Source organism: Vulpes lagopus, chromosome 2 (genome assembly GCF_018345385.1).
Source record: "Vulpes lagopus strain Blue_001 chromosome 2, ASM1834538v1, whole genome shotgun sequence".
Classification (NCBI taxonomy): Eukaryota; Metazoa; Chordata; class Mammalia; order Carnivora; family Canidae; genus Vulpes; species Vulpes lagopus.
The window spans coordinates 740124-767103 of record NC_054825.1 but is presented as its reverse complement, the minus strand read 5'-3'; the positions used below and the strand labels follow the sequence as shown (position 1 = coordinate 767103).

Here is a 26980-nt window from a genome sequence, read left to right as displayed (position 1 = left end):
GCAGACTTGCAGCGGAGGACGCCGACACGAGCCGTGGGGTCCTGCCGTGAAGGAACCGGGGAGATGGGACGCCAGAGGTCACCTCGCCCTTGTCCCTCAGGCCCCCTGCCCAGCTCCGGAGTCCGGGGGGCGGGCAGCTGAGCCCCGCTCCTTCCAACTCAGATGATGAACGTGTTGAACACGCTTTATAAATGATGAATTTAAAACGTGTGTGAGGTAGAGGGACCAGGACGACGTCCCTCGGTGCCCGCTACCCTCGCTCGCGGTTTCCAGCTCCCGCTGGTCCTGCTGTGGTCGTGCCCCCCGCCCCCCGTCACTTGGAGCAAAGTCCAGGCAGCACGACGTCAGATGTCAGCACGTCTGCGTGTGTCTCTGGAGGGACAGAGCACCCTCCGCATCGCGGTGCCCCCTACAAAGATTGGCAGGAGCTCCGTCACGTCCTGAGCGTCGGGTCTGCGTTCAGGTGTCCCCCATCGTCTCCTGATTCATGCGGACTTCCTGTCCCACGGCGCATCACTGGGTAGAAACGAACGTGTTTTCATGACTGTATGGAGGTGTAAGTGGCGTAGAGTGGGCCTCGCGTGCTCGAAGTGGGTGGTGCGGCGCGTCCTGTCCACCCTGGAGGCTCGTGTGCCACACGGTTCCTGCAGGCTGGAGTGGCCGCTCCGGGGCCCCGTGCCAGGTGGCCACTGGTTTGCTTTCCGTCCCCTGCTATCCGTGGGTTTGCATTTCTAGGTTTCCATGTCGGTGGAATCACGCGGGGTGGCCTTGCTTGTGGGCTGCCCTCGCCGGTGCACTCCACGTGCCGTCTCGGGAGTCCCGGAGACCCGGCCATGACCGCCCTGCAGTGTGTACAGAGGACTGCGTGCAGCCGTCACCCGGGCTCTTCTTACGTCAGGGTGCTTGGCTGTGTCACTTGGTCTTGTGTGTGTGCTCGTGTGCCCATGTATGTGCATGAATATGCGTGCACATGTGTGTGGGTGTGTGCATGCACGCATGTGCTGGTATGTGTACACGTGTGTGGGCACGTATGCACGTGTGCTCATGTGGGTGTGGCTGGGTGCATGTGGGTTTGCACACGCATGTGCTCGTATGTGCGCATGGCTGTAAATGTCCATTTGTGTTTGCATGTGCACACGTGTAGGCTCATGGGTGGCTGTGTGCGTGCATGCACGTGTGTGTGTGTACACGTGTGCTGTTGTCTACACTGACACCTTGGAGCTGTGGCCGTGTAGACGCCATGACCTCCCAAGCTGAGAGCATTGGCGTGGCTCTCTCCACGGAAAACGTCTGCCCGCATGTGCTTCGGGCGGAATTCCCTAGATTTCTGTCTAAAAGTCGTTTTCCAAGCCTTTGAGGTTTGAAGGACCCTTAGGTGGTGTGTGAGTCCTTGGCTCACACTTGATCCAAGGGATCGAGGTTTGCAGAGCGGCCGTCCCGTTGCCCCCTTGGTTCCTGTGTGGTTCTGACCCTCGGTTTTCCTCGCCGACCTGTGACCTGGAGGCCTGGAGGTCGCCCCTGCGAGGTCGCCTCGCTCTGCGGGGTTGTTGGGGGGGCTGTGGGGTACACCTCAGGTCTCTGTGTTCTGGGGTTGCCTCGGATTAGGATTGTAAGGGTTAGTTCTGTGGACTCTCCCCTCCCCTCCGCGCTGGTCTGCCTCCCTCTGCCCGTCCCCCCCACCTCCGCCCCCTTCATTGCAGCTTGACCTGTCAGTAGAGCCTCCCTCCCTTAGTACTTTGTTCTCTGTTCTTTTCTGTGAAGATTTTGTATTTTTTCCATTTCTCTCCTGAGGGTAATGCCATCTTTCCTTTTTTGTTTTTGGCCCATTTCTGGTTTGTTTCGTGTTTCTGATTTCAGGTGTTTCCCCCGTTGTCAGATGGGGTCTGGTGGATTCAGCTCTGTCTCTGCGGGGCTGTGGGATGCCTGTCCTTGGGCAGGAGCTGGAGCAGGCCTGTGCGAGTCCCGGCCCGACAGCACCCCCTTCTGCCCACCCGGCGAGGTGCAGGCACCGCGGGGCTCCCCACCCTTCCGGCCTGTGAGCCCGGCTCCCCCTTGCCTCCCTTTCTGCGGGTCCGGGTCCGCAGCTGCCCGGGGCTGCCTCCCCTCGCGTGTGCCCCTTCTCTGGCGGCCCCGTCCCTCTGGGCCACGTGCCCTGCGGCCTCTGCTGCTGGGGCCGTGGGGTCGCCGCAGAGACCGTCGCTGTCAGGGAAGCTCACACAGATAAAGTCAAGTCACAAGAGCCATTGTCTTGGCTGTTTATTTAAACTTACAATCAGTTAAAGTTTAGTTTCAAATATGAATTTAATTTGGAAGGTGGCTGTGTTTTCCGTCCGGTACACATCAAGCTGAGGCCTCTCCTGGCCCAGAAGCGCGGCTGGGTCAGGGCGCCGTCCTGTGCACTAGCTGTCGCGCCTGGAGACCAGGGGGCGCGGGGGCCGCACTGTGGGCAGGAGAGGCGCCTCCTGAGGAGCCGGGCAGCGGTGCGGCCCCGGGACACAGCGCCGGGCGTTTGGGTGTCAGACCCGGAGCCAAGTGCGGGCGCAGGAGGTGGAGAGCCGGAGGGTGGCTGCCCAGCTGCTGGCTGGGGTGCGTCAAGGCGGGCTCGCAGGTGCCGGGGCAGAGGTGGAAGGCCTGAGACCCCACGCCCCATCCTAAGTGCCCCGCACCCTCGTGAGTTTGCGGCCAACCCCACAGCGAGGCGTAGGGTCGGGACCAGTGCTCCCTGGACATGTCACAGCCATGCTGAGGCCCTGTCGCCTGGGACAGGTGCATGGCGTGGCAGCCTGGCCGTGCTGGAGAGGGGGAGTCCCCAGGGAGCGAGGTCAAGCAGCCAGGCCCTGCCCAGAGCGGCGGGGGGAGGCAGAGGGGGCGGGAGGATGGTCAGGATGCTCCCCGGAGAGCGTGAGCTGCTGTGGGACGGACGGCTGGATGGCGTCAGGGCAGGGACTCGGGCCTGGCTCTCGGGGTTCTGGCCTGGGCCTGCCCTTGAGGGCCTGTGCTCAGAGCGCCTGCAGCGCACCCGGGCTCCTCGGGACCCCGCGTCCTTGGGCGGGCGACAGGGCCTGGGGAGGGGCGGCCAGGGCAGCTCCCGGGACCCTGCACGCCCTGCCCTCCCTGCCGCCGGCCTCAGCCCCCACGGGGGGCCTGCCCTACACCCCGAGCACCCTGCAGAACCCATCCGGGCTGACGAGGCCTCCCGGGGGGTGTGGTGCACGGAGAGGTGGCCCCCGGGTCAGAACGAGGGGAAAGCAGGTTCCCTTCATCAGCGTCCTTAGCCAGTGCCGAAGGCTTTGCTAACCTGTGGGCTTTGGAGACCGTGACCTGCGCTGCCCCAGATCATGACCTCCTGGTCCGGCTCACGGCCGAGGCTCAGCCTGGCAGGGTGGGGCGCCTGCGGGTGGAGGGGCAGACGGGGGGCCGGTGCCCGTGGACGCCCCCGCTGCCCTCTGCACACCCCGAAGCACCTGCTGCTCGAGTCCATCCCACCAGTGCCTTTCAGAGCCCGTGGCCCCCGAGGGCGGGCCTGGCAGGGACGTGTCCAGAGCCCCTGGTGCCTGCAGACATCTTCCCTTCCGGATCCCGGGTGGTGGGGGCGAGTGGAGGCCGCTCTCGTCCAGGCAGAGCGCTGTGCGGTGGCTGGGGTCCGGCCCGGGCGGCGCCGTCAGGGTAGGGGGCCTGCACGGCGGCTCCGTTGTCCAGGAGGCCTGGTCCGTGGTCGGAAGTCCGTGGGCAGTTCTGGAGCCTGACGCAGGCCTCGGCCACTGTGGCAGCCCAAGACCGACACAGCGTTGGGCGTTGCAGGGCCGCGCAGCGGAGCTGCCTGTTCTGAGAAGGTTTGTGTTGCCCCAGGCCCGGCCGAGCAGACAGGCCGCCTGGGGAAGGCCCGGCGTGCGCTAAGCAGGGGTGCGCTGGCGGGGCGGGCCCAGAGCACGGAGGGTACGGGGTGGCCCCCGGGCTGTCACTCCTCAGGTGATGCTGGGGAGCGGGGAGCGCTGAGGGCCTGGCCCTGCACCCCGCTGTCCTGGGTCCGGTGGTCCCGCCCCCCGCCCTTGCCCCACCCCCCCGTCCCCCTCCCAGCCCTGAGGCCGCATCCTGGGTCCCCTGGTCCCGCGCCCGAGTCCTGGGGCCCAGGTTGTGGCCTGTTCGTGGCCCAGGGGAGGACAAGGGGGCTGTGCCGCTGGGCGCCTGCCGGTGGACGGAGGGGCAGCCGCTGCCTGCGGAGCCTCCTGGCCGCGCTGTGGGCCGCGTGTCCCCTGACACGTGCCGTGCGTCCCTGGCGCCCGCAGCCTCCGTCCCGCGTGGCGCCCTCCTCCTCCTCCCGTGCTCTGGGCCCGGCTCAGTCCTAGAGGCAGCTGCTGTCCACTGGGGCTGTGCGCGCCAGTCTGGCCACCAGACCCTGCAGGAGACCGCGTCCGAGGCTGGGGTCCAGGTGACCTCACAGACGTGTGCAGGGGTGCCCCTGGGGTGCTGTGTTTGGGGAAGGGGAACTTCGGTGTCAGGGAGAGAGGAGGAGCCGCACGACACCCGGAAGACGGCCCTGGCAGCCACAGGCACGTGCACTTAGTGCGACGGGTGCCGGGAACGTGGGGATGGGCCCCCGCACCCCTACCCCACTGCCCTCCGCCCTCTGGGTCCCGTGGTCCCCGCGGCCCTTGCCCCTGCCCCAAGCCCGGGCTTAGTGGCCTGGCCGCCTCACGGGCCCAGGAGTGACACACTGTCCCCGGGCCCAGGAGAGCGGGGTGGCTGTGCCCCGTCGCTGCCGTGAGCGCGTGCCGTGGTCGCCCCGGGACTCCAGCGTGGGTCAGTGCCGGGGAGCTGGAGCCCGGTGCTGGGCTGGGCTGGGGCGTGGCTGCAGGGCTTCCGGACAGTGACCACACTTCCTGACGGCGTCGCCGGGCGGCTCAGGAAACCGTACCGTCGGGGATGTTTGCTCGTGTTGTCCGGTAACAAAGGCCCGGGGCGGGTCCGCGGCTTGCCGAGCCCTGGCGCCAGAGGATGCCGTGGCCGCCGCGCAGCCGCCCCAGGCCCTGCGTCCTCTGGCTGCAGGGCAGCGGCTCTGTGGCCATGCCACCTCCGCTGCCGCATGGCCCTGGACCTGGGGGCAGTCCTGCTGGCGGCCGCGTGCCCCGCGGGGACATGGACGCTGGGCCCCTGCCCCCTGGCGATGTCGGGAGCCGGTGCACACACTGCGCGTAGGGCAGCGCCAGCCCCGGGCGAGCACGCCGTCCGCTTGGCTTTCTCCGAGCAGCTTAGAAGCGTGTGCGTGCCCACACGTGCACACGTGCTTACATGCACATACACGCCCATGCGTGCGGTGTTTGCACACACACTCGGCACGGGCGCCAGCTGGGCTTGCAGCCGCCGTGGAGGACGTGCCCCAGTGTCATCAGTGGGATGATAATAGGGGTGTTTGTTCCTTTGGGGTTTAACAGCTGCTCCACGCTGGCACGTATGTGTGTTTGTAACGGGAGGGGACGAACCTCGAGGTTATAGACGCGGGTTCTGATCATTCTGAACCCACGTGGGGACTAGGATCAGGAGAACAGAAGACATGGGGCCAGAAGGACTGCATGCAGGAGCCCTCGCAACCGTTCAGGTGGCTTGTGGGGGGTGCGGGGCCCCTGTCCTGGCCACCTTCCCCGCGTGGCTGTGCAGTGCGGAGCCTCTGACCGTGTCCTGCGCTTCCCTCCCCAGGTCGTGCACACACACAAGCCTCACTTCATGGCCCTGCACTGCCAGGAATTCGGAGGGAAGAACTACGAGGCCTCCATGTCACATGTGGACAAGTTCGTCAAGTAAGTCCTGGTGCGCGCCATGGCCCTGCGCCTCTTCCCCGTATGCCCTGCCCCTTGGGGGGAACCAGGGGCAACAGCCTGTCCCTGGGGAGGGGGGACCAGGGGCGACAGCCTGTCCCTGGGGAGTGGATCACAAGGTGACAGCCTGTCCCTGGGGGGGGGCGGAACCGGGGTCAACAACCTGTCTCTGCAGAGGGGGGACCAGGGGTGACAGCCTGTCCCCAGGAGGGACCACAAGGTGACAGCCTGTCCTGGGGAGGTGGGACCAGGGTGCCCACCTTCTGCGCTGCCTCCCGCCTGAGGGGCCAGGACATGGTCTCTGCCGCCGGCCCCACTGCATGTGCCCCCCTGAGCCCCAGGTGTGGCCCGGGCCTCCCCCAGCTGGGACCTGCACACCAACTACCCGCCGAGCGCGGCCGGAGCTTCCTGCCCTTGGAGGCGGCCAGTGGAGGCCCCGTGCCAGCGGGGGTGTGGGCCTCATGGCCGCCGGGGGTCAGCTGCCAGCCGCCCCCTCACCCGTGCTCGGGACCCCTGACGTGCTGGGTGGACGCGAGGCTCCGTGTTCTCTGGTTAAATTGGGCCCTGATCTGTTAAGGGGCGTACTTTTTTAAAGAGTGGCCGTGTTTTCCCAAAACAACGTACTTTTGTTTTTTAAATTTTTCTTAAAGATTTTATTTGTCTGTTCATGAGAAACACCAAGGCACAGAGAGAGAGAGAGAGAGACAGAGGGAGAAGCAGGCTCCATGTGGGGAGCCCGATGTGGGACTCGATCCCAGGACCCCGGTGTCACGCCCTGGGCTGAAGGCACCCAGGGGTCCCCAAAAATGTACTTTTAAAGCAATCAGAGTTTTTTTGACGCTTAAACTATTACGAAGGTCAGTGTGGGAGAGCGAGGGACGTAGCTGAAGAGCCAAGAGTAGCCACAGGGATACTGAGGAGGCGTGAGGTGGGCGCCCGTCCCCGTGCCCCGCTGGGCTGCGGCCTCCCTGGGAAGTGGCGAGGGCGGGGCCAGGCTGCGGGGGGGGGGGGGGGGGGGGGGGGGGGGGGGGGGCGGAGGGTGCTCAGGAGGTCCCCGCCCCGCGTCACCCTGCCCTCTGCAGCCGAGGACCGGCCACTGGTGTCTGCATGAGAACAGGACACTGGGCCTCCCCCCATCCCCGCACCCGGGACGAGTGTCACGCGTGTCAGTAGACGTGACAGGGAGACGACACTGAGACCAAAGGAGAAGTGTCTGCGGCTCAGCGGCAGGGAGAGATTTCTTTTGAAAAGGTGCAAAATGTGTCACGTGCTAAAGATGGAGAAGTTTGAGTGAATGGGAGGGCGAATGTCAGCTGTTTATCAACAGACCCTGTGCCACACACCTTCGGGCAGAAGCCAGGGCGTGACCCGAGGAGCCCTGGGGAGGCCGCGAGCGGGCGTGTGGGGGCCGGGGGTTCCCAGGGGCCCTGCAGGTGCGCAGCCGGCTGGTGGAGGGAGGCCACTCGCGGCCCCGCGGCCCAGTCCCTGAACCCCTGCCCCACATCCCTGCCCCGGGTCCCCCCACATCCTGTTCCCCCACCCCAGTCCCTAACGCCCACCCTGTGTCCCCACCCCATGTCCCTGCCCCGTGTCCCCCCCGGGTCCTGTTCCCCCACCCCAAGCCCTAACCTCTGCCCTGTGTCCACACCCCATGTCCCCGCCCCATGTACCCCACTCCAGTCCCTGAACCCCTGCCCCGTGTCTGCACCTTGCATCCACTCTCTGCGTCCCCACCCCGTGTCCCTGCCCTGTGTCCCCTCCACGTCTGTTCCCCCGCCCCAGTCCCTAACCCCTGCCCCACATCCGCACCCCATGTCCCTGCCCTGCGTCCCCGCCCTGCGTGTGGACGGCCGTTTCTGCGGTCCCCTTGCCGTCCCGGCACTGCCATCGGGTCGGTCTCCTACCTGCACCATGTGTGACACACGCTATCATGTTTGCTCTGAGCTGTTACCTTATAAGAAGATCAAAAAGCGAGAGAAGAGGCCGTTTATTTCCAGCAGCGCAGGTGTCCGTGCGGCGCCCCCTCCCCGGGCCGTGTGCGTCACATCAGCCCGAGTCACCGCTGACACGTTCTCTCCCTTCTGTTTGCCTGAAGAAAGTCTGTAGCGTCAGAAGGTGTTTCGTCGTGGCCAGAAGCCCAGCGGCCCGTCCCCCGGCAGGACGTCACTGCGCTGTGCTGGGCCGTGCTGTGGCGGGCGGCGCCTGGCCGTGGGCCTTGCCAAGGGTCCCTGTGGTGCGCCCGTCCCCGCTGCAGGTGGGGGTGGTTTTCCTCGGTGGTTCCCTGTCCCTGGGCGTCTAATTTAATTGGATTTGGGAAAAGCCGTCGGCTGTCCTCCCCGTGTCCCCGCATCCTGGCCGTGTCCCCGCATCCTGGCTGTGTCCTTGGGCGCCGTCCTGGGGGCGCCTTGTGCTGTCTCCCGGGCCCCACACTTCCGGCTGTGTCGCCGCAGTGCGGGTTCCCGTCACCGTGTCCCACAGTGACCGCGGGTTCACTTGTTTCCCTGGGTGTTCACCTGCTTTCACGGCCACCCCTGGATTCTGTTTTCAGCTGGAGAAGTGTCCCTTGCGGTGTGAATTTTTACCTCTGGTCACGTTCACGGTTTCCCGGAGACCTTTGATGTTTGACCCGCGTGGGGCTCGCCGGCGTCCCCGCTTCTCTGCAGGCCGGGCTCACACTGTGCCGCGCACCGAGTCAGTTTTTGACTTGGCCGCAGACGTGACGACCGTTGCGTGGGGCGCTGCGTGGTCGGTTAGGTCCCCTCTCCTTCCTAGAGCAGAGGCCTCTGCCGTGTGGCCCACGGGCCGGCGGCTCAGGGCACCGTGTCCCCTCCCCTGTGGCCACCGAGCTGCAGGGGCTCCGCGCTGCGACCGTCAGCTGAGCAGGGAGGCCCCTCACTTCCCGTCGCTGCTCTGGGGCGTTCGCAGGGCTCGGGGGCACACTGGCTCCTTTCCGGCCACATTTGCCAAGATGACGGCGAGGCACCCACTTAGGTCTTCTCTGGTTGTGAAATGAGACCGTGGCCCAGCGGGACGGTGTCGAGAGACGCTTCCTCCTCCGTGTCCTGAGGAGGAGGACACGCCGGCAGCTGCACATGGTGCTCAGCGTCCCGGGGGGCAGGCAGCGAGGGAGTGGCCGGGCCAGGGGGCATTGTGAGTCTGCCCCCGTCCCCACCCGTGCACAAGCAGCCGGGAGACCCCAGGGTCCCAGGGGTCGTGCCGTTGCGGTGCATGGCCCTGGCCGAGCCCCCGTGCCACCGCACCCCTGTGTCTCCCGCCCCCAGCGTCCCCCAGGCGTCGTGGGGGCACCGCCAGGACGCGCAGCCCTCACCCGCCTCCAGCACACTGGGCGCCTGAGTTTCTGCTGCCCTTGCCTCCCGACCGCTGGCTGGGGGCATTTCCAGGGCGACAGCACAGTGGCCCGCCAGGAGCCCGGGCCGGACAACACCTGCTCGTGTGGCTCTTCACTAAAGGACTCCCCTCTCCCTTCCAGAGAGCTGCTGTCCAGTGACGCGATGAAGGAGTACAACAGGGCCCGCGTCTACCTGGACGAGAACTTCAAATCCCAGGAGCACTTCACGGTGAGTGTCCGCGGGGTCTGCTCCTCTGACAAGGCGGCCACCGGGGTCCCCTCCGTGGGGACGCTCCCTGTCGTCAGCGGCACCGACCGGCTCCATGGTGGGGGGCGCTGCCAAGGGGGGTCCAGGGCTGTGGCCCGCGGGCTGATGGGGGGAGTTGGGGCTCCGTGCGGAGGCGAGGGGTTGCACCGTCCCTCGTGCCGGTCCTGCCCGCAGGATGCAGGCCGGTCCCTTCGTGGGCCCGCGCAGCCCTGCTCGGGGGCCTGGCCTCCTGTCCCTTCTCTGCGAGGGGCCCTGGTGGGGGGACGGTGGACACCTGGAGAGGGGCCCCCGCTGGGGTGCAGCGGCCGCACGCGGTACTGGTGATGGGCGGGGCTGGAGGCTTCTGGGAGGCGCAGATGTCAGATGGGTCTTGAGTAGCTGCTCTTCGGCTCCCATCTCAGGGACGCCTCGGGGCTGCTCATGGCCTCCAGGTTCTGTTCCCCGCGTCCTTCCCCCCACGTCCCTCACGTCGCCGGGAGCCTGGGGTGCTGCAGGCGCACAGCCCCCGAAGGCTGGTGTGGTGCAGCAGCAGGTGCCTGCGCGCCAGGTGGGCAGGGCCGGGGAGCACGTCCTGAGTGGGGAGCAGCCTCGGAGACCGTCCCGTGGTGGGAAGGACGCCTGTCAGTTCTCGGTCTCTCCGGGCGTCAGTGCCAGCTCTGCGGTGTCTCCTGTGGCCCAGATGGTCACCAGGGCCTGGCTGCCCGCGATCTGCTGTCCTGGCTGCCCAGCCACACGCGCCCCCGCGGCCTTCCCACCCCTGACTGCTGGCCATTTGCTCTCAGTCCGTCCTTTGCACAAATGCACTCCTGAGCCTCCTGTGTCCTGCTGTTTCCTGAAAAATGTCTAAAAACGAAAGGCAAGGAGACTTGGGAGAAGGCTGGGTCAGGCTCGGGTGGGTGCAGAGCGGCCCCGTGAGCTCCGGGCCGCCCCGAGGCCACCTGCCGAGGACTCTGCGTGTGCACCCGCCGCTCCCTCCCCAGCCGCGGGGGTGTCGGACCATGTCCCCGGGGACACTCGCATGCTCGTGGAAATCCAGCATGAGGCGAGACCCCTCGTGTTTCTGAGCACAGGGTGCACAGACTGGAAGTAAACCACGTGTGGACGACTCCCAAATGTGTGGAAATAAACAGTCAACTTGCAAGTATCTCTGGAGTCCGAGAGAATCTCAAGAGCAGACTGGCTCGTGGGTCCGACGAATGAAAGACTGAACCCTTCGGGATTCATGAGATGCACCTAGAGTGGCGCATCCAGGGGAATTTTTAGCATTAAGTGCTTGCATTAGAAAACTTAAAAATGGGCAGCCCGGGTGGCTCAGCGGTTTAGCACTGCCTTCGGCCCAGGGCGTGATCCTGGAGTCCCGGGATCGAGTCCCGTGTCGGGTCCCTGCATGGAGCCTGCTTCTCCCTCTGCCTGTGTCTCTGCCTCTCTCTCTCACGAATAAATACATAAAAAATCTTTAAAAAAAAAAAAAAAGAAAAGAAAACTTAGAATAAAAAAATCTTTAAAAAAAAAAAAAAGAAAACTTAGAAATAAGTGAATTAACCCGAAGCGAATAGAGGAAAGGAAATAATAAACTAAGAGCTGAAAGGAGTGACGAGGAAAATAGGGTAGAAGCAACCAGTGACCTCGTCCTGGCAGCACACGGTCGGCGAGCGGGTCCGCGCGTCCCGGGGCCTCCCAGCGGGGCAGCACACTGTGGGGGCCAGGGCCAGGGCCAGGCCGTCGGAGCCAGGAGCTCCCCGCGCTGGGCAGGGCCCGGCAGACGCCAGCCGCAGCCACTCGGGGCCCAGGGGCCTCCCCGGTCCTGGGGGGCGGGCCGGCGGGCTCGGGACAAGAACCGGCGTCCTTCCGGGAGGCCCAGGTCGGTACTGTCCGGCTGTCCGTCTCACCCCGCCTGGGCAGTTTCTGTACTTTCTTGAGATGCTCCCTGTCCCGGGCCCCGCCGTCCGCGCCGCCGTCCTGTGCCCACACAGCTGCATGTGTCCCACGCGAGCACGTGGCCAAGACGAGGGGCGCGGTGTCGGCAGTCGGCCGGGCGCGTGTTTCCGTCCCCCTCGTCCCCTGGGACGCAGCTCTGGCTGCCGCGGGGCAGCCTGTGGTGGAGAACAAACACCCGGCGGCGGGCTCGCCCGCGGCGCCGCGGCCTCCTGGGAGAAGAGCCGTTCTCCGGACAGCTGTGTGCACGGCGGTCATCAAAACCAACTATTCGACGGCAAAAATTGGAAATAACTGTAAATACCAGAGAGATTTTCACCCCGTGGAACAGCCACGTGACAGGTCGCCTGGTGCAGGGCGTCGGGGGGGACCCGCCTGCAGGCCCCCAGGAGGAGGCGCAGAGGCCGGAGCCCGTGCTCTCCACGCTGGGCGAGCTTTGCCGTCTGAAGGGTGCGGCGAAGTGTCCAAGGACGTCGCGTGTGGTTCTTCAGCGCCCGGGTTTTCACACCGGAGCGTCGGCAAGCGGGTGGCCCCGGGCCGAGGCACGTCAGGGTAAGGGGCCGCGCTTTCGTCTCTGGGGCGGAAGCACGGCAATGGTGCTGGCGGGAGACGCAGCCGTGGAGCCTGAGACGCGCTCCAGTCGGTCCCCGTGGCGGGGCGGCTGCGCTGTGGGCAGCCGGCGTCGCGGGTGGGGAATGGTCGCCGGAGCTCATCTCGGAGTTGGTGCGGAGGCCCGTGTGCGTCCGTCTTCTCACCTCCTGACTCAGATGCCCATGGTTTGTGATAAAATCCTACTGGACCTGGGGCCTGTGGGGGCCGGGCCTCCGTGTGCCGCGTGTGGGACTGTCTCTGCGGGGGCCTGTGACGTCCTGGTGGAGGGGACCCGGCACCGCCAGCGTCCCGGCAGGGCTGGGCTCCGCGGGCCAGCTGGGTGGCCACCCTCCCGCCCCCGCCTGGTGGCCTCTGGCTGTCAGAGGGAGGAAAATTTAATTTTTACAAGATTAATAGTATTGGAGCGGTATTCTTAGCTGAGTGTGGTTCAAATAATAGGCCATTAATTGAAAAAGAAAATTGAAATGAATTTATCTTGTACATAAATGCTGTCACGGGTATTAATAGGGATCAGAAAATAGTGGTCTGTTCCCAGAAAGAGGCTGAAGCTGCAGCTGCACCTGGCGTGAGCCTGACCGCAGGGGTCCGCCCTGCCACAGGAGCGTGGGGGCCGCAGGAGCGTGGGGGCCGCGCCGGGGGCTCCGCCTGGGAGGGGCCTGCGGACTGGGGGACTCGACAGGGCCCTGGATCTAGGGGACTCGATCCAGGGGCGCTGCTGCCTGGGGTCTCTGAGCTGAGGGGCCCACGGCTGGGGGGTGCTCTGGGCCTGGGGGCTCGACCTGGGGGGCCTGGATCTGGGGGGGGCCGCGGCCGAGGGGGGGACCCCACCCCGGGGGGCTCAGTAGGGGCTCAGTAGGGCGCCCGTGCCCGGAGGCGGGAGCCCACAGGTGCTCCTTGTCACCAGGAGATGGCGCCAGAGCAGCGCGTGGGACCTTGAGCTCTGGTTCAGGAGATGCTCCCGCCTTCCCAGACCTGGAACAGCGAGGATGCTAAGGTTGCTCCTGAGGATCGCGCGGGGCCCGCTGTCCCTGTCCCTGTCCCTGCGCCGTGACCTGGCTGCTGACAGGGTCACCGCCTGTTTGCGCTCTGCTGCCGGGCTGGCCGTTGACTTTGGCCCCGGATGGTGGCCCGACCTGCCCCCGGGACCCCTGGGGACGCCCCTGGGGCAGGCTGAGGACCCTGCCCGAGCTGGAGCGCCCACCAGGACTGTTCCGGGCACCGGGCACCCCGAGGCCCTTCCCTCTGCGGGGCTGCTCCAGAGGCGCTCCTGCTGCTGACCTCGTCTGGCGCCCCACTGCCCTGAGCCCCCCGACCCCCGATTGTGCCCTGGCTGCCCGCTCTGGCCCGGGGCTGCAGCAAACCTGCTCCGAGTCCGTGAGCGAGGGGGGCCCCAGGGACGGGAGAACCCGGGTGAGACATGGGTGCCCTTCGTCCGCCCCTGCGGGTCTACCAGTGTGAGCTCGGGACGGGGGTTTAAGTCTACCTAGAGCACAGATCGGGCGAGCCCCCCCGGGCTGGAGGGGTGCAGGGCCTCGGCCCCTGAGCCTGGGCCGCGCATGTGGAGTTTGGGAAGATGAGGTGAGCTCTTATGGGGCGTCAAGGGGACGTGGGGGGAAGGCAGGGCAGGCTGTGCTGGAAGCCACGTGGCAGCAAAGAAAGTCCCCACGAGGGAGGGGGCTCGTCCCCGAGGTGCCCGGGTGCAGACCCCCGCCTGGGGCTGCCCGGAGCCCCGCCTGAGTGTGGGCACACGGACGCCGGCCGTCCCTCCCTGAGGGACGTGTTCTCCTCCACAGACACTGGGCCCTTTGGTGTCCTCGCACTTTGAGGTCTCGACATCCCGTTAGGGTTTGTGGACTTGCCCACAGGGAACTGGGACGACTGGAGTTAACCACCCGCTGTTTGAAGGCGCCTTGGCTTGTTCTTGCCACGTGGGGGGGACGCAGTGGGGACAGACAGGAGGCCCCTGTCGATGGCCCTGCAGAGGACACTCAGAGCAGGTGCCCCCAAGGGGCCTGTCCCTGCAGCCCCGGAGGCCCAGCAGCATCTGCTCCGGGAGCCGGCGGTCCCCACGCACCCCTGGCTGAGCCTCAGCGTCTGGAAGGTCCTTGGGAGGAGGCGGGCGTTGCTGTCACCGGGTGGTCCCTCTCCTGGCGCCCATCTTCTGGGGGGTGGGGGCGGCCACGCTCATGCACGTCCTGCTCAAATCCGTTCTCCAGCACCTGTGCCCAGCCCCCGGCCTGCCCCCCCCGTGGGACCCTCCCTCCCTTGAAGCACCACGTGCGTTCACGCGCACCCCTGCCCTTTGCCAGCACCCCGTCCCACCCGCCGTCTTGTTGGCCCCGCGAGGACATGGTCCGCACGGCCTGTCCGTCCCCGGGGTCAGTGATGGATCGTAGTCGGGCCGTGATGTGTCTGGTAATTCATTAAGCTGCTCGGTGACAAGCATGGCTCCGCGGTAGGCGGGACATTGCAGACCGTCCGGCTTCCTGGGACCTGCCCGCTCAGGCCCTTCCCTGCCGCGTGCGCTGGGCCCTGCGGCCCAGGAGGCGTGTGGAGGCTGCCGCGCGGCCTCGCCTGCCCAGGGCCCCAGGCTTAGGGAGGAGGGTCCCTAGAGGACACCCGGGGCTCTGCACCTGCTCCGAGGCACCTGCTATCGTCTGCATTACAGCGAGCGCCCAGCGCTGCGGGGTGCACCTGGACCCCTGAAAGGCCCTGAGATGCCTCCTGCAGGAAGCCCCCCGGGATTTGCCCCCTGGGAAGCTCCCCCTGGGTTCTCAGGTGCCCCCTTATTGGCCACAGTTGACTTCGCAGCAGCCCAGGGCACGGCCATGCAGGCCTTGACACTGAGGGAGTGGCTGCGGAAGTTTTCCAGGGCTTTCGAGTGTCTATTGATCCAAGACCCGATAGCACAGGAATCGTGTCTCATTTCATGGGAGGAACATAGAAAGCTCATCACTTACCACCTGAAAAGCCTGGACGTCGATAGGGAGACGTGAAGGTAACGGCTTTCCTGTACTCTGGCTTCAGAAATGGCTAAATGAGGAAGAAATTGCAAATTTATTTTGGTGTAATTTCCTCGTCTCCTCTCACTGCTGGCGCGGAGCGTGTCTTGCTGTCCCGCTGCTCGTTTGTGTGATGCGCGGGCCCAGAGGTGGGGGCGGAGCGGGCCCTTCATCTGTGTGAACTCCCGGCTGCCTGGGCTGCTGAGGCCCTGGGGAGCCACGGCCCGAGGCCCCCGCGTTCCCTGCCCTCCCTGGGTGACGCGTGCGCAGGATGAAGGAGAGGAGGATGGGGGCGCCTGGCTCCCAGGCAGGACCTGCGGGGGGCCTGGGCACCGACCCGGCTGTCAGGGCCCCTCGACCCACAGGCTGATCGATGCCCAGTGCCCCGAGGAGCCCTCGGGATTCGGGGACCGCTGTGCGCCAGGGACGTCGGGTGGGGTGCACGGGCGTGTGCAGCGGTGTTTCTCCTGAGGCACCGGCTCAGTGGTTTTGGTGGGGCAGCTGGAGGCCCCAACACCGCGGCCCGGCGCAGAGCCTGTGCCAGTCTGCACGCCGCAGGATGGCTGCGCGGATGGCCAGGCGGGGAAGGGTGCAGGAGGCACGGTCGCGGGGCTGCGGCGCATCCCCACGGGCAGCCCCGGCCACGGCTGCTGCGGGAAGGGAGCCACGGCAGCCAGCTTTGCCTGTCCTTCCCTGGGGCTGGGGGCCCCAGACATGTGCGCGGCAGCGGGACCCACAGGTGGGCAGGGCTGTCTGCCGGGCGGGTGCGGGCAGGGCTGCGCCGGCTGTCGTGTGTGCGCTGGGCTGGTGCCTGCGGAGCTCGTCCTTGGGGCCTCGCTGCCCGGAGAGCGCATGGGCCCGTGTGACCGTGGGGCTGCCTCAGCGCCGGAAGCTCTGGCTGCTTGAAGCTCTAGGAGTGGGGTTCCTTCTGGGCAGAGGGGTCTGGAGCCACAGACGTGTCTGCGTCCTTGAGTGCCTGGGACTTGGTGTCACCGAGGCCCCAGGAAGGTGGGCGGGCATGGAGCGGGCTCCCAGGGTGCAGAGCCCACCGCGGGAGGCCCCGAAGCCTCCGCTGCCCGCGGGGTCCCAGCAGCATCTTCAGCCCTGGCCAGGGAGGCTCCTGGAAAGAGGTGCGCAGCTGAGTTTCATTTCTGGGAGGCAAGAGGTGGGGTCGAGCCAGCACCTTGCGGATGTGGCCCAGGGACGCCGGGGCAGCCGGAGCGTGGCGTCATCTGCGTGTTGTGCGGGCAAGCCATGCGGCAGCGACCCCCGACCTCCAGAGGAGACTCTCCTCCCGAGGCACCTCCCCCAGCCTACTGGGGCGCAGGGGCTGGGGCCTGGGGGGCGGCCTCCGGCCTGCAGGTGCGTTCCCACAGCCCCGCTGCAGTGCCCGCGCTGCTGGCCCCCGGCCCCGCGACACCTCCGCTGCTGGCCACCAGCAAGCGTGCTCCTTCCTCTTCCGTCCCCCGTCCTGGGGGCTCCCTGCCGAGAGGAGGGTCCTCACAGGGAGCACAGCCCAACGGCCTCCATGCTGACCCCGGCCCACTTTTCTGGGAGGGTCTGGGCCTGCCTGCCCCGACCCCGTCTGCGGGGTGAGGAGGGGCCGGGGGAGGGGGAGGCAGCTGCTGTCTTGCTTCCCTCTCGTCCCGGCCCCTCCCCGCCCCCTCCGTGCTCCTGGAGGATGTGCCCTCCCGCCTCCCCCATGCTCCCCTCATGACCAGCCCCTCATCCTGTCTCTGCTCTCCTGAGTAAGATTTTAGGGGAAATTTATGGAAAATTAATGGAGTTTACTGATGTTCTTTGATCTGAGGAAGGGGAAGGAAGGCAAATGCATTTCTGATGAGGGAACTAATCTGCTCCGGGAGCGGCTCCCCTCCCCGTGGCTCCCTGCCTCCGCGCCCTGCCTGTGGGCCCGACAGGCCTGATGGAGTGCGGGAAGCAAGATTGGTTTTCCGAGGGCACCGGGCCCTCCGCGCTCCGCTAAATCACACTGTCTGCTCTGCTGGCGGTAACGACCGGCTCCCCTCGGCGGCACCTGCAGCCCCGCGGGACGCGGTGATGTGCGGCCGGGCGGCGGCGGGGGCCCGCAGTGAAGGTGAAGCTGTCATATCGATCTTTTTAGCACTAAAATATGAGCCACTTTACTCCGCTCCCCGCTGCTGTGATGTGAAAAATAATAACTCGGATCCAAATTAAAAATATTGATCTCTGGAAGGTGCTGAAAGTAAATAAACACCTCCCGAAGTTTTCGGGTCAGCCGAGAAACGGTCTCAGCAATAAATGTGTCGGCACGTCAGGGTCCAGGGTTCTTGATCTGTTTTTTCTTTGAATTGATTTTTCATTATTTACTTCCTAAAAGTGTTGAAATTTGGTCTTCCACTGTTAAATCCCAGTGTTTGGGCAAATTATTTCTTTGGGGCTTATGAGGTGCTTCTGATCCACTCGCTCATTGATTGATTGATTTTTGACTCAATAAGCTTGCAGTCCCTGCCTTATTTAGGGCTTCTATCATAATTTTTTATACATTTAGACTTGACTTTTTTATTTGCCTCTAACAGATGAGGTGGCGTGGGGCTATTGAGCGGGGAAGGACGGTTGCCACAAGGTTAATTTTATCCGGCTCCATGCGTTCCGAGGAGGCGCCGGGTGAGTCCTGGCACAGCAGGCCCTCCCGAGCCCTGGAGCCCCCTGCACCCGAGAGGCCCAGGCCCCCGGTGTCCAGCAGCGGCCCGCGGCCGGCTCAGGTGCAGCTGTGGTTCTCGGCGGCATCGGGGAACCGTGTGCTTCTGGAGAAGAGGCTCTCGACGGCCCCCAGAGCTTAGGCACGGTCCCCAAGGCCACACGGTGTGTGTGGGTCCACGTGGCCCAGCGGGATGGGGTGTGAGGGTGCCAGCGAGGGATGCAGCGACTGGTGGGGTGGCCACTTCTGGGTGGCTGCTTGTGGGGGCCAAGAGTTGCCAGGAAGATGCGGGACTTCAAGCATGTGGGGCTGACAGCACTCCTCGCGGCCCCGAGCCAGGGTCCCCTGCGACCATTTCCCACTCACTGTGTGTGGACTGAGCCGCTGCCAGGCACAGGGCCCCCCGGCTGCACCCTGGGGGCGGCAGGAAGAAAGGTCCTGTCCCTGGGCCTCCCGGGGGACGCCAGCCCTTGCCGGGCCTCCCCGCCCACGAGCCCCTCCTGCTCAGTGCCCTGCTCCTGAGCCACGAGAAGCGACGGCCCGGTGTTTTCCACGCACGTGGTCTGCCCCTAACACCGCGTGGACGGAGCAGGACGCTTGCGGTGCCTGTGCCGCTCTGGCCACAGCGCTTAATGAGAGGTGTCGCGTGCATGTGGCCGTGGTCCCCACCGGATGGAGGAGGCCGAGGCACACACGGGCTCCTCTGCGGTCACAGAGATGCACAGCCCGACGGACACATTCCTTCCGTGCCTCACACAAGGGCCGACGGTTCTGACCGATTGGAGTCGGCACAGGTCCAGGAGGCTGACGGGCGTTTCCGAGGGGCTGGTGTGCTGGCAGGACAGAAGGAGGGCCACCAGCCGGGGCGCGGATGGGCCTCTCTGGGAGGGGTGGGGGGTCACACAGGAAGGAACCACTGTCGTCCAGCCTGGCTCGGCAGCCGGGGTGGAACGAGGTGGATGTGGTCAGGGCTGACCACACTGGCGGGACTGTGGTGTGTGGGGCCCAGTGTGGCACACTGACCCTGTGGGGGCCGTCACCCTGCTCCACGGTTTGGGGCAGGAGGTAGGAGGAGCCAGCTCCCCTGGGACGGAGATGACCGCTGCCCGGAAGAGAGCTCGTCTCTGAGCACCACATATCCACGAGCGTCCAGTCCTTCAGTCCCGTTTACTGACAATTCTCTTTGCTCTGGGCACCATTCCTGCCTCTAGAAATAATATTTCACATAAGAATGCACGTGGGACGCATGCTGCCTGCATTAAGAAGCTTGAGAGGTTGCCACTCCGGTTCCTCCCAAGGACCAGGACAGGGCTGTCCGAGGGGCTGCAGGAGGCTCCCGATGGGAATGCCAGGCCACGGCCCTGTCTGTGCCTCGGTTGGTGCAGAGCTGAGGCCGTGAGCTGGCCTCCTTCCTAAGAGCTGGGGTCTGTTCCCAGCAGAGGCTTGGTCTGGCTTCCCAGGCGTGAAGGTGACTTAAAGTCGTTCCATTTAGCTGTAGGAACGTGGGTGGTTGCACCTGACCTCTGCCCCGGGCGCCCACGCTCCAGGATGCCGGGCATGGGGAGGGCCTCCACCAGGACAAGGACGTGCTGAGAAAGGCCCCTCACATCATCCCGTCGTACACGTTAAGTTCACGCAATTCTAAGAAAAAGAGCTCCCTGGGGGGCGCCTGGGCTGCTCCGTCAGTTAAGGCGTCTGACTCTTAGTTTTCAGCTCAGGTCGTGATCTCAGGGTCCTGAGATCGAGCCCAGTGTCTCTGGGCCCTGCATGGAGCGCGGAGGCTGCTTCTCTCCTCTTCCCCTGCCCCGACCCCCTCTCGTGTGTGCACTTTCTCCCTAAAATAAATAAAAGAGCTCCCTGAGAAGAATCCAGAACCAGAGAGGCAAAGGGCTGCTGTGGCTTGTGTGCAGAGGTCCTCTGCCTCTTGTGTGCCCTGGTCAGCGGCACGCTGACAATTCCGTGTGGAGTGGGTCCCCAGTGCTGATCCAAAAAGTTGAGTTTTGAAGGATAATTATGTTCAGATTCATCCAAAATCTGGAACCACAGCCCCACATGAGCGGTGAGCTGAGACGTAGGTTCACGTAGTCCGCAAACCTTGGCCAGGCCCTGCCGTGTGCACGCACGTTCTGCACCGAGGCAGGTGTGGCAGAAACAGGCCGGGGGCTGGTTTTCTGCTGGACAAGGACACCTGAGGGCAGGTGTGAGGCCGGAAACCAGAGCACTGGCAAAGCAGGTCACCTGGTCACCTCGGTGCCCACGTGTGCTGCTTGGACTCCAGCTCCCAGCCTGAGTTCCATGGTGGGAAGCAGAAAGAGAGAAGTCCAGCAGCCCCTTCCCACAGCCGTCGGGGCACCGTGCTGTCCTGCGCCGGTGGCTGGGCCCCACGCAGCGTGGCACACAGTGCAGGACTCCCGACGCACCACTCTCTGCACCGTGCTCTTTGTCCTTGAGCTTATGGGCCCTGGGAGCAAGCGCCTACACACGACACTCGGTCACGACCCATGGCACGTCACATGTGACAGAGCCGCCCGTGACATGACACATCCTCAAGTTCTCCGCCCATGTGGAGCGTGCAGACTCGGGGGCACGAGCACAGAGTGTGCAGTGACCAAGAGAGAAGGGCACCCCAGGGGCCTGATGGATTTAGGAGTTACGAACAGGCTGCCCTGACGAGGTGGTTTCTTCTGAACCCGAAGGACGAGCAGGAGTGAGCCGTGGAAGGAAAGAGGAGAAAGCATTCCAGGCTGGGCAGGGGTGTGTGCACGGAAGCTGCGGGAGACATGGATCTGCGCCTCCCGGGCCCCTTTGTGGATGGCCTGCTGCGCTGTGGAGCGCAGGATTGTGGACAGCCCCCCTGGCCTCCCACCCCCAGGCCCAGGGCCTACGGGGGGGCGGGGGGGTTATACAGCTGGTGAGGCCCTGCGGGGCAGCCCTGAAGGAAAACAGGGAAGGGCAAGTTCGAGCCAAAGGAGTTGGAACCCGAGTGGTACCCTGTTTCGAGTGCTACGTTGGACAGCAGGTGACAGCCAGGAGCAGTGTCCTCAACCTCTGGCATACCAGAAATTCTCCTGTGGAATTCCCATTGGGCCAGTCTGTAAGCGTGCAAACAGGGAAAAATGAAGAGCCTATCAGATATGTAAGATGTGGAAAAAATTAGGTCCCCAGCACCCTTTGTCAAGAAGCTCTGTCAGGAGGTGCTATATCCAAATAAGTGGGCATAGGGTCCAGGAAGCCCAGGAAGCAGGGGTTTGAACATGGCAGCTTCCTTGACGGTGTGTAGCAGAGTTCACACGCGCGTGGGGGGTCACTCCGCTTCTTGGACACAGTGCCCTTCCCATCCAGCTCTGCAACACCAGTGTGTGCACCTGTGTGTGAGGCCTGCGTCCCAACTGTCCAGGGGGTCCCCAGGTCAAGAGTGAAGGTAGAGCCCAGGAGGGGAATCGTGAGCAGGTGAGCAGTTAATGAAGCTAGTTCAGTTTCTAAGAGGATTCTCCAAGAGATGATGTAATTGATAGTCTATCTGATGGGCCGAGACTTACTGGGGTGAGACGTACAGAGTGTGCGGACGCATCATGGTAACGTACATAAAGAACTTGGTGAACATAAAAAGAAGGCAGTAATGATCTACAGGAAAAACAAAGAGCTGTCGAAGAAAGGAGATGCAGTCGTGATGTTCTGTCGTGAAGAACATTTCTAAAGTTATGGCGATATAAACACTCATTGCTAATTAAAGTAAAAACGTGTTTATGTGCAGAGGATGAGGGATCGGGGATGTGTGTGTGTGACGTGTGAGTGAAGAGGAAAGCCAGTGAGAGGGAATTAAATCTTAATCTAGCACAGTGGAACAATCAATACTTAACGTTGAAAGCTAGAAAATCAAAAAGTAGCCGAATAAGTTCTAGTGATACGGAGGTGAATACCAGAAGAAAACAAGTAAAAGAAAGTAATCTTCTCTGGGGAGGAGAACATTGAAATGGCCAGGGAACTGTTGTTTTTCATAATAAGCCTTTTGTAGACTGATTTTTTTTTTCCCGACTTAAAAAAGCCTTGGTGGGCAGAGATTCCTCAGAGAAGATGCGTGGGAAGAGGTGGCCTGTGGGTCGGCGCGGTGGCACGCCGAAGCAGCTGTGTGTCGTGGGCAGGAGGAGCAGGACGCCCATCTGAGCCCAGCCTGTCCAAGAGATGGGCAGTGACAGAGGAGGCTGGAGCCCTGGTGACCTTTTGAGCATCAGGCAAAGGACTTGAAGGACGTTAGATGGCCAGTGGGGAGCCACTGCAGCTGGGGGAAAGGTGAGGTTCTCCGGGCAAAGAGGAGATGAGTTGTTGCAGATTTAAAGACCTGTCAGCTCTCGCTTTGAACCTCTGGTTGAAGTTAAGTACCGAGCGGACTCTGCTTCCTTCTCCTAAGCTCCAACACCCAGGGGGGCCCTAGTGAACGCCAGAGAAGTGGGACCAAACACAGGAGCGTGGGAGATGGAGCGGATCTCCGGGTTCTCTCTGGGTCTCCGCCTGGTGAGGAGGCCACACAGCACGGACCGGCCTGGTGCGAAACCCGCGTTCCTCCCCCGCGTGCGCCCCTCGCTCCGGCCGATCACAGGGTGCGGAGCCTGCTATATGCTGTTTCAGGCATAAGTCAGCTTCACCGAATTGGCTGCGCTGAAGGTGACGAGGACACAGCCTCCTTCAGGAGAAGATGCAGAACCAAGTGCTTCCGTGAATAGAGGGACTGGCTGATGTGAACGTAACGGATGTTTTAACAACCTGGTCATGTAGTCATGGCTTATAAGCTCTCACTTTCTAGTTGGGATTTGAAATTTAAATAACATTACCATTTATGATAGCATCAAAATATGAAATATTTAGGAATAAATTAGGCCAAAGATATGCAGGACCCACGTACCGAACACTGTAACATCCGTGAGAAAAGTCAGAGAAAATCTAAATAAATGGAGAGAGAGACCATGTTCAGGGGTTGGAAGACCCACTACCACGTAGATGTCATTTCTGCCCACATTGGTGTAAAGATACCGGTTGAAATCTCAGCAGACCTTTTTTTGGTGGAAGTTGACAAACTGGTTCTAAAATGTTCGTGGATGTATAAGGGGCTTGGATTAGCCTGTAAATGAGGACTCAGGCTGTGCTGTGCGTAAGACGTCCTAGCGCTGGTCCTTGAGGCACAGTAGCGCTGCCGTGAAGCCACATGCGCAGGTCGTGGGCCCGAGTGGAGAGCCCAGGAACAGCTCTCCCCTGGGTTCTCAGGCCGTCGCAGCCCGAGTGCGTGTCCGGGGCGGGGCTGGCCACCCTCTCACAAGTGGCGCTTTAACGATTAGATGATCGTGTGCAAAAAGTCAGCCCTTGCCTCACAGCGTGTGACAGCGTAACTGTGAGCAGACCCCACACCTGGTGTGGGAGCTAGAACCATAAACCCCTGCGAGAGCGCAGAGAGGCGCTGAGTCACCCCAGCTTTGGGAAAGGTTCCTCAAACGTGACACAAAGAGCACAAACTGCTATGAAAGGAAAGAATCTGTTGCGGTTCCTCAGCAGACACGGGTTCTCCCAAAGACGCAGGAAGAGGCTGTTCACAGGCGGAGAGAAAATGTGCAGATTCTGTCCGACAAAGGAGTTCGGGCTGCGGTCGTGCCCGTGAAGCACCGATGCCGCCTAGTGCTGCCCCGACACGCGGCACCGGCCCAGGTCAGCCGGGGAAGCCGCGCGGGCTCAGGGAAGGGTACGGAAGCCTGTTAGTTAGGGCAGCGGAAGGCCGGACCCCGGGCCACGCCGGGGGAGCGGGAAGGGCGGCCCGGGGCCTGCGGGAACGTGCAGTGGCAGGCCCCTGGGGGACCCCGGCAGTTCCTGCAAGTGACCCGAGGTGGCCCAGGAGAAGCGAGGCAGCCTGTCCAGCAAGCGCGGGGGCCCAGCGTCGGGGCGTCGTGTCTGAGGACGGCCGCGCGGCCGAGGGAGGGGCTGTCGTCCTGCTCCACAGGCAGGGAGCGGCCTGGGGCACAGCGGTCCTGCCGCGATTCCACTGGCACGATGGTCCTGAGAACGCAAACACCTACGGGCGGAAGGCGGATCGGGGGTTCCAGGGACGGGGAGCCCGGGAGCAGCGCTCGTGCTGTCGCTGGGGACCGCGGGACCCCCCCCCCCCCCCCGCATGCACACTGCGGCCTGCGCGGCCCCGCACCCGTGACACTGCTACAGAATCTGGTCGCGGGCGAATGGCTGAGCGCTCGGCCTTCCGGGGTTTAACCTCAGAGGGAGGCACCTGCGGAGAAGGGGGGACGCTGCAGGACAAGGAGCAGCCGAGTGTGAACCATGGTCTCACCGCCACGCTGTGCAGGTGCCGTCAGTATGACATGAAAAGCGCGTTTTAGGTTAAATAAGGGTTGGGGTTTGCCTGTCGGAGTGACATCAGCCCGCGTCTGCTCTGCGCTCCCGCTCGCAGCTGGCCAGGGGGCTTGCGGACCGCCGCGGGCCGCTGAGCGGCTCCTTGTGTAGACGCGTCGCTTCCCGTCTCCGATGAGCTTTGATCCTGGCTCTCCGTGGAGCCCCTTCCTCCCGAGTTGCCACCGTCTTGTCCTGTGTGTCTCCCCTTCCTCACTGTGAATTTGGGGCCATGTGCTGCAGGTGTCCCTGGAGGCCAGCCGGGCACACGGGCACACGGCGTGCACCCCCACTGGCCAGGCTGCTGCATTCAGTGACAGTCCAGCATGGGCTGAGCGTGCGGCCCCAGCTGGCCTGTCCCCGCCCCGCGTCTGGGAGCCACGCCCCCCGGCCCCCGGCCCCCGGCCTTGCTTTGCTGCTACCAGAGCCACTGTCCTCCGGAAACTGGAACGGAGTGGGGCCAGCAGATGGATGCGGCGCCGAGGGTAGCAGGGTGTCCGAGGGAGCATCGCCCACATCTGGGACCTGGACTCGTGGCTGGGCTGGGTGCTCAGGGGTGTGGGTGGCCCGCTCAGCCTGTCTGCGCCCAATAAGCCTATCTGCCACGTGGCCTTATCTCTGCAAGGAGCCGGCCCAGGGTCTGCTTGGGGGCGGGGACCCCGCACGGCAGCCATGTGGCATAAGGAGGGGACCCCCCTGCAGGCAGGGCTCCGCCCACCCCACGGGCTGGCCACACAGCTGCCCACGGCCTCGTGCATCCTTGTCATCCTGAGCCGCGCCCTTTGGACCCGCCTGCACACCTGCTGGTGCCGCGGCAGGACTGACGCGATCCCCGGGTGCCGGGCCTGGGTCGGTTCTGAGCGCGGTGGCCGGGCCGTCTTGCTTCCCTCCCGCCCCCCGGGCCGCTCCGCACGGGGCCTGGGCAGCACAAGCCCGGGGGTCCCCTGCGCGTCCAAGCGGCCCTTCCCTGGCGGGTCTGGCTTTCCCCGGTGGGAGTCCGGAACAGGCGCCTCGTGGCCGGCCGATCCATCAGGCGCAGACAGGCGTGATCGAGGGCCGTGTCACACGCAGCCCAGTAAACAAATACGCCGCTGGAAATGTATTGGTGAACAAACTGAAAAATTGTAAAGCTCTTAAGGACTTTCCTGCTTGTTAGCATTTTCTGACAGAAAATCAGTGAAGCAGTGAACATAACAAAATAGTCACGGTTGATTCACGGTCTGGCTTGTAGTCGGGCTCACTTGGCCTCCGCGACGCTTGTCTCCAGGAGCGGCTCTGTGTGCAGCTCCGTGCGCCCCGGGCTTCCTGCTCGCGCGCCTGCGTCCACACCGCGGCATGGCCGGGCTTCACTCCCTGCTGCGTCTTGAGGGCCGTGGGAAGCGTGTTTGCCCGAGTGGTGCCGGCCTCTGTGCCGGGCTGCATTTGGCCCCGACGGCTGGTGCCAGTGGCACCGGGTCCTGGGAGGTGTGACCCGTGGTGATGTCGCCAGCCAGCCTCTGCGTGTCCTCACGGTGAATCCCGTGGCCCACGTGTGCACGCACCCCGCAGGTGCTGTCTTTCTGTCTGTGCATCAGGCTTCTCCTGTGCACACCCCGCTGCCCTACTTGCTGTGCTGCACCCACGTGTGGGCGTGGGGGGGGGCAGCACAGGTCTCCCCGCGGTGCCGAGTCCCCATGCCACGGGGCGGCCGCTGCTCCCAGGCTGGTGCTGCCCGAGGCCCCAGCGGCCCCCGTGCCGGGTCTCTGCCTGCAGCTCCCCCAGGGGCCGCGCCAGGGCCTCTGGGCCACGCAGATCCAGCGAATCTGCAGGGCGGCCCGGGCGCAGCAGCCCCTCAGACAGGAGGACATGAAAAGCCGGGTTTGCACACTGCGCATGGTTCCCGGAGGCTGTTCCAGTGTCTTCACAACGGGCTGACGAAGCAGGGCCCGCTTCGTTCCCCTGGGGCGCACCCTCCCGAGGAGCTCACGTCCTGCGGTGACTCGTTGCTCTAGATCTCAGGACGCTGCCTCTTAGGTGCGTAAAAATACCGTCGTCTCCCTTTTCCCGCTGCCGTGTACCCGCGGCCTTCCAGGAGAGCCGATGCCTGATGGCCGTAGAGACGGAGCCCTGATATTGGGGTTTCTTGCATCGCGCGTGATGCTCTCCTGGCTGGGAGGGAGGAACGTCATAACCACTTTACCCCCTTAATGCGTTTGCCGTAGGATCGGGGCCTTGTGAGCCGGGTGTTTGTTTCCTTCCGTCTCACGGTTAGTCATCAACAATCATTAATTCTTACCTGGTGTCTCGTCCGTGGGGTCCCCTTGTCTGCAGCGCAGAGGTGCAGGCACCTTCCCCGACCTGCAGCCGCCTTGCGCCCCTGCAGGTAGCTCCTCGGGCGCAGGGACGCCGTGACACACGGAGGCGGGGAGGATAAGGCCTTCGCGGCATGCAGGTGACCTGGGGCCGCCCCGCCGGCCACACACCACCCCGGCCACACACCACCCCGGTCTATGGGAACCGTGGAGCGCACCGAAAACCCGTCAGACAACCCAGAACAGATCCCGGCCCCAGGGCGGCCCTCCCACTGCTCTGGCCGCCTCCTGCGGGGGCGGGGACCCCGGCTGTCCGAGAAGACCCCGAAGGACCGGCCGCGGGGCGCTCACACATCTTTCAAATGGAAATTCTTACACTTTGCTCTTCGGGGTGAAATCAGGGTCGGGTAGTCCGTGTTTATTGCACAGTAAGGGATGCGGCCCTGCTGCGGCGGCTTCCCTGCGGGAGAACCGCGAGTGTGCGGCGCAGAGCGGCCCGCACGGGCTCCGTTGCCGGTGGCTCCTGTGGAGAAGCTCCTGGGCGGGACCCTCGCCAGCAGCCTGAGCCCGCGTCCCCCTGCCCCGCGCCCTGGGGCGGACGAGGTGCCAGGCCCTGGACGGCTGGCTTCCCTTCCGTTCTGTGCGT

At 64.2% G+C, this 26980-nt stretch overlaps 1 protein-coding gene across 2 annotated transcripts in view; it reads left to right on the top strand.

The window, feature by feature from the left end:
- Positions 1–26980, top strand: part of INPP5A (inositol polyphosphate-5-phosphatase A) — a 160014-nt gene that overhangs the window by 56417 nt on the left and 76617 nt on the right. For both annotated transcript variants that reach the window (XM_041743652.1, XM_041743653.1), the window contains exons 3-4: positions 5695–5795; positions 9304–9391. In XM_041743652.1, coding sequence (XP_041599586.1) covers positions 5695–5795; positions 9304–9391 — 189 coding nt within the window. The remainder of the gene's footprint in view (positions 1–5694; positions 5796–9303; positions 9392–26980) is intronic.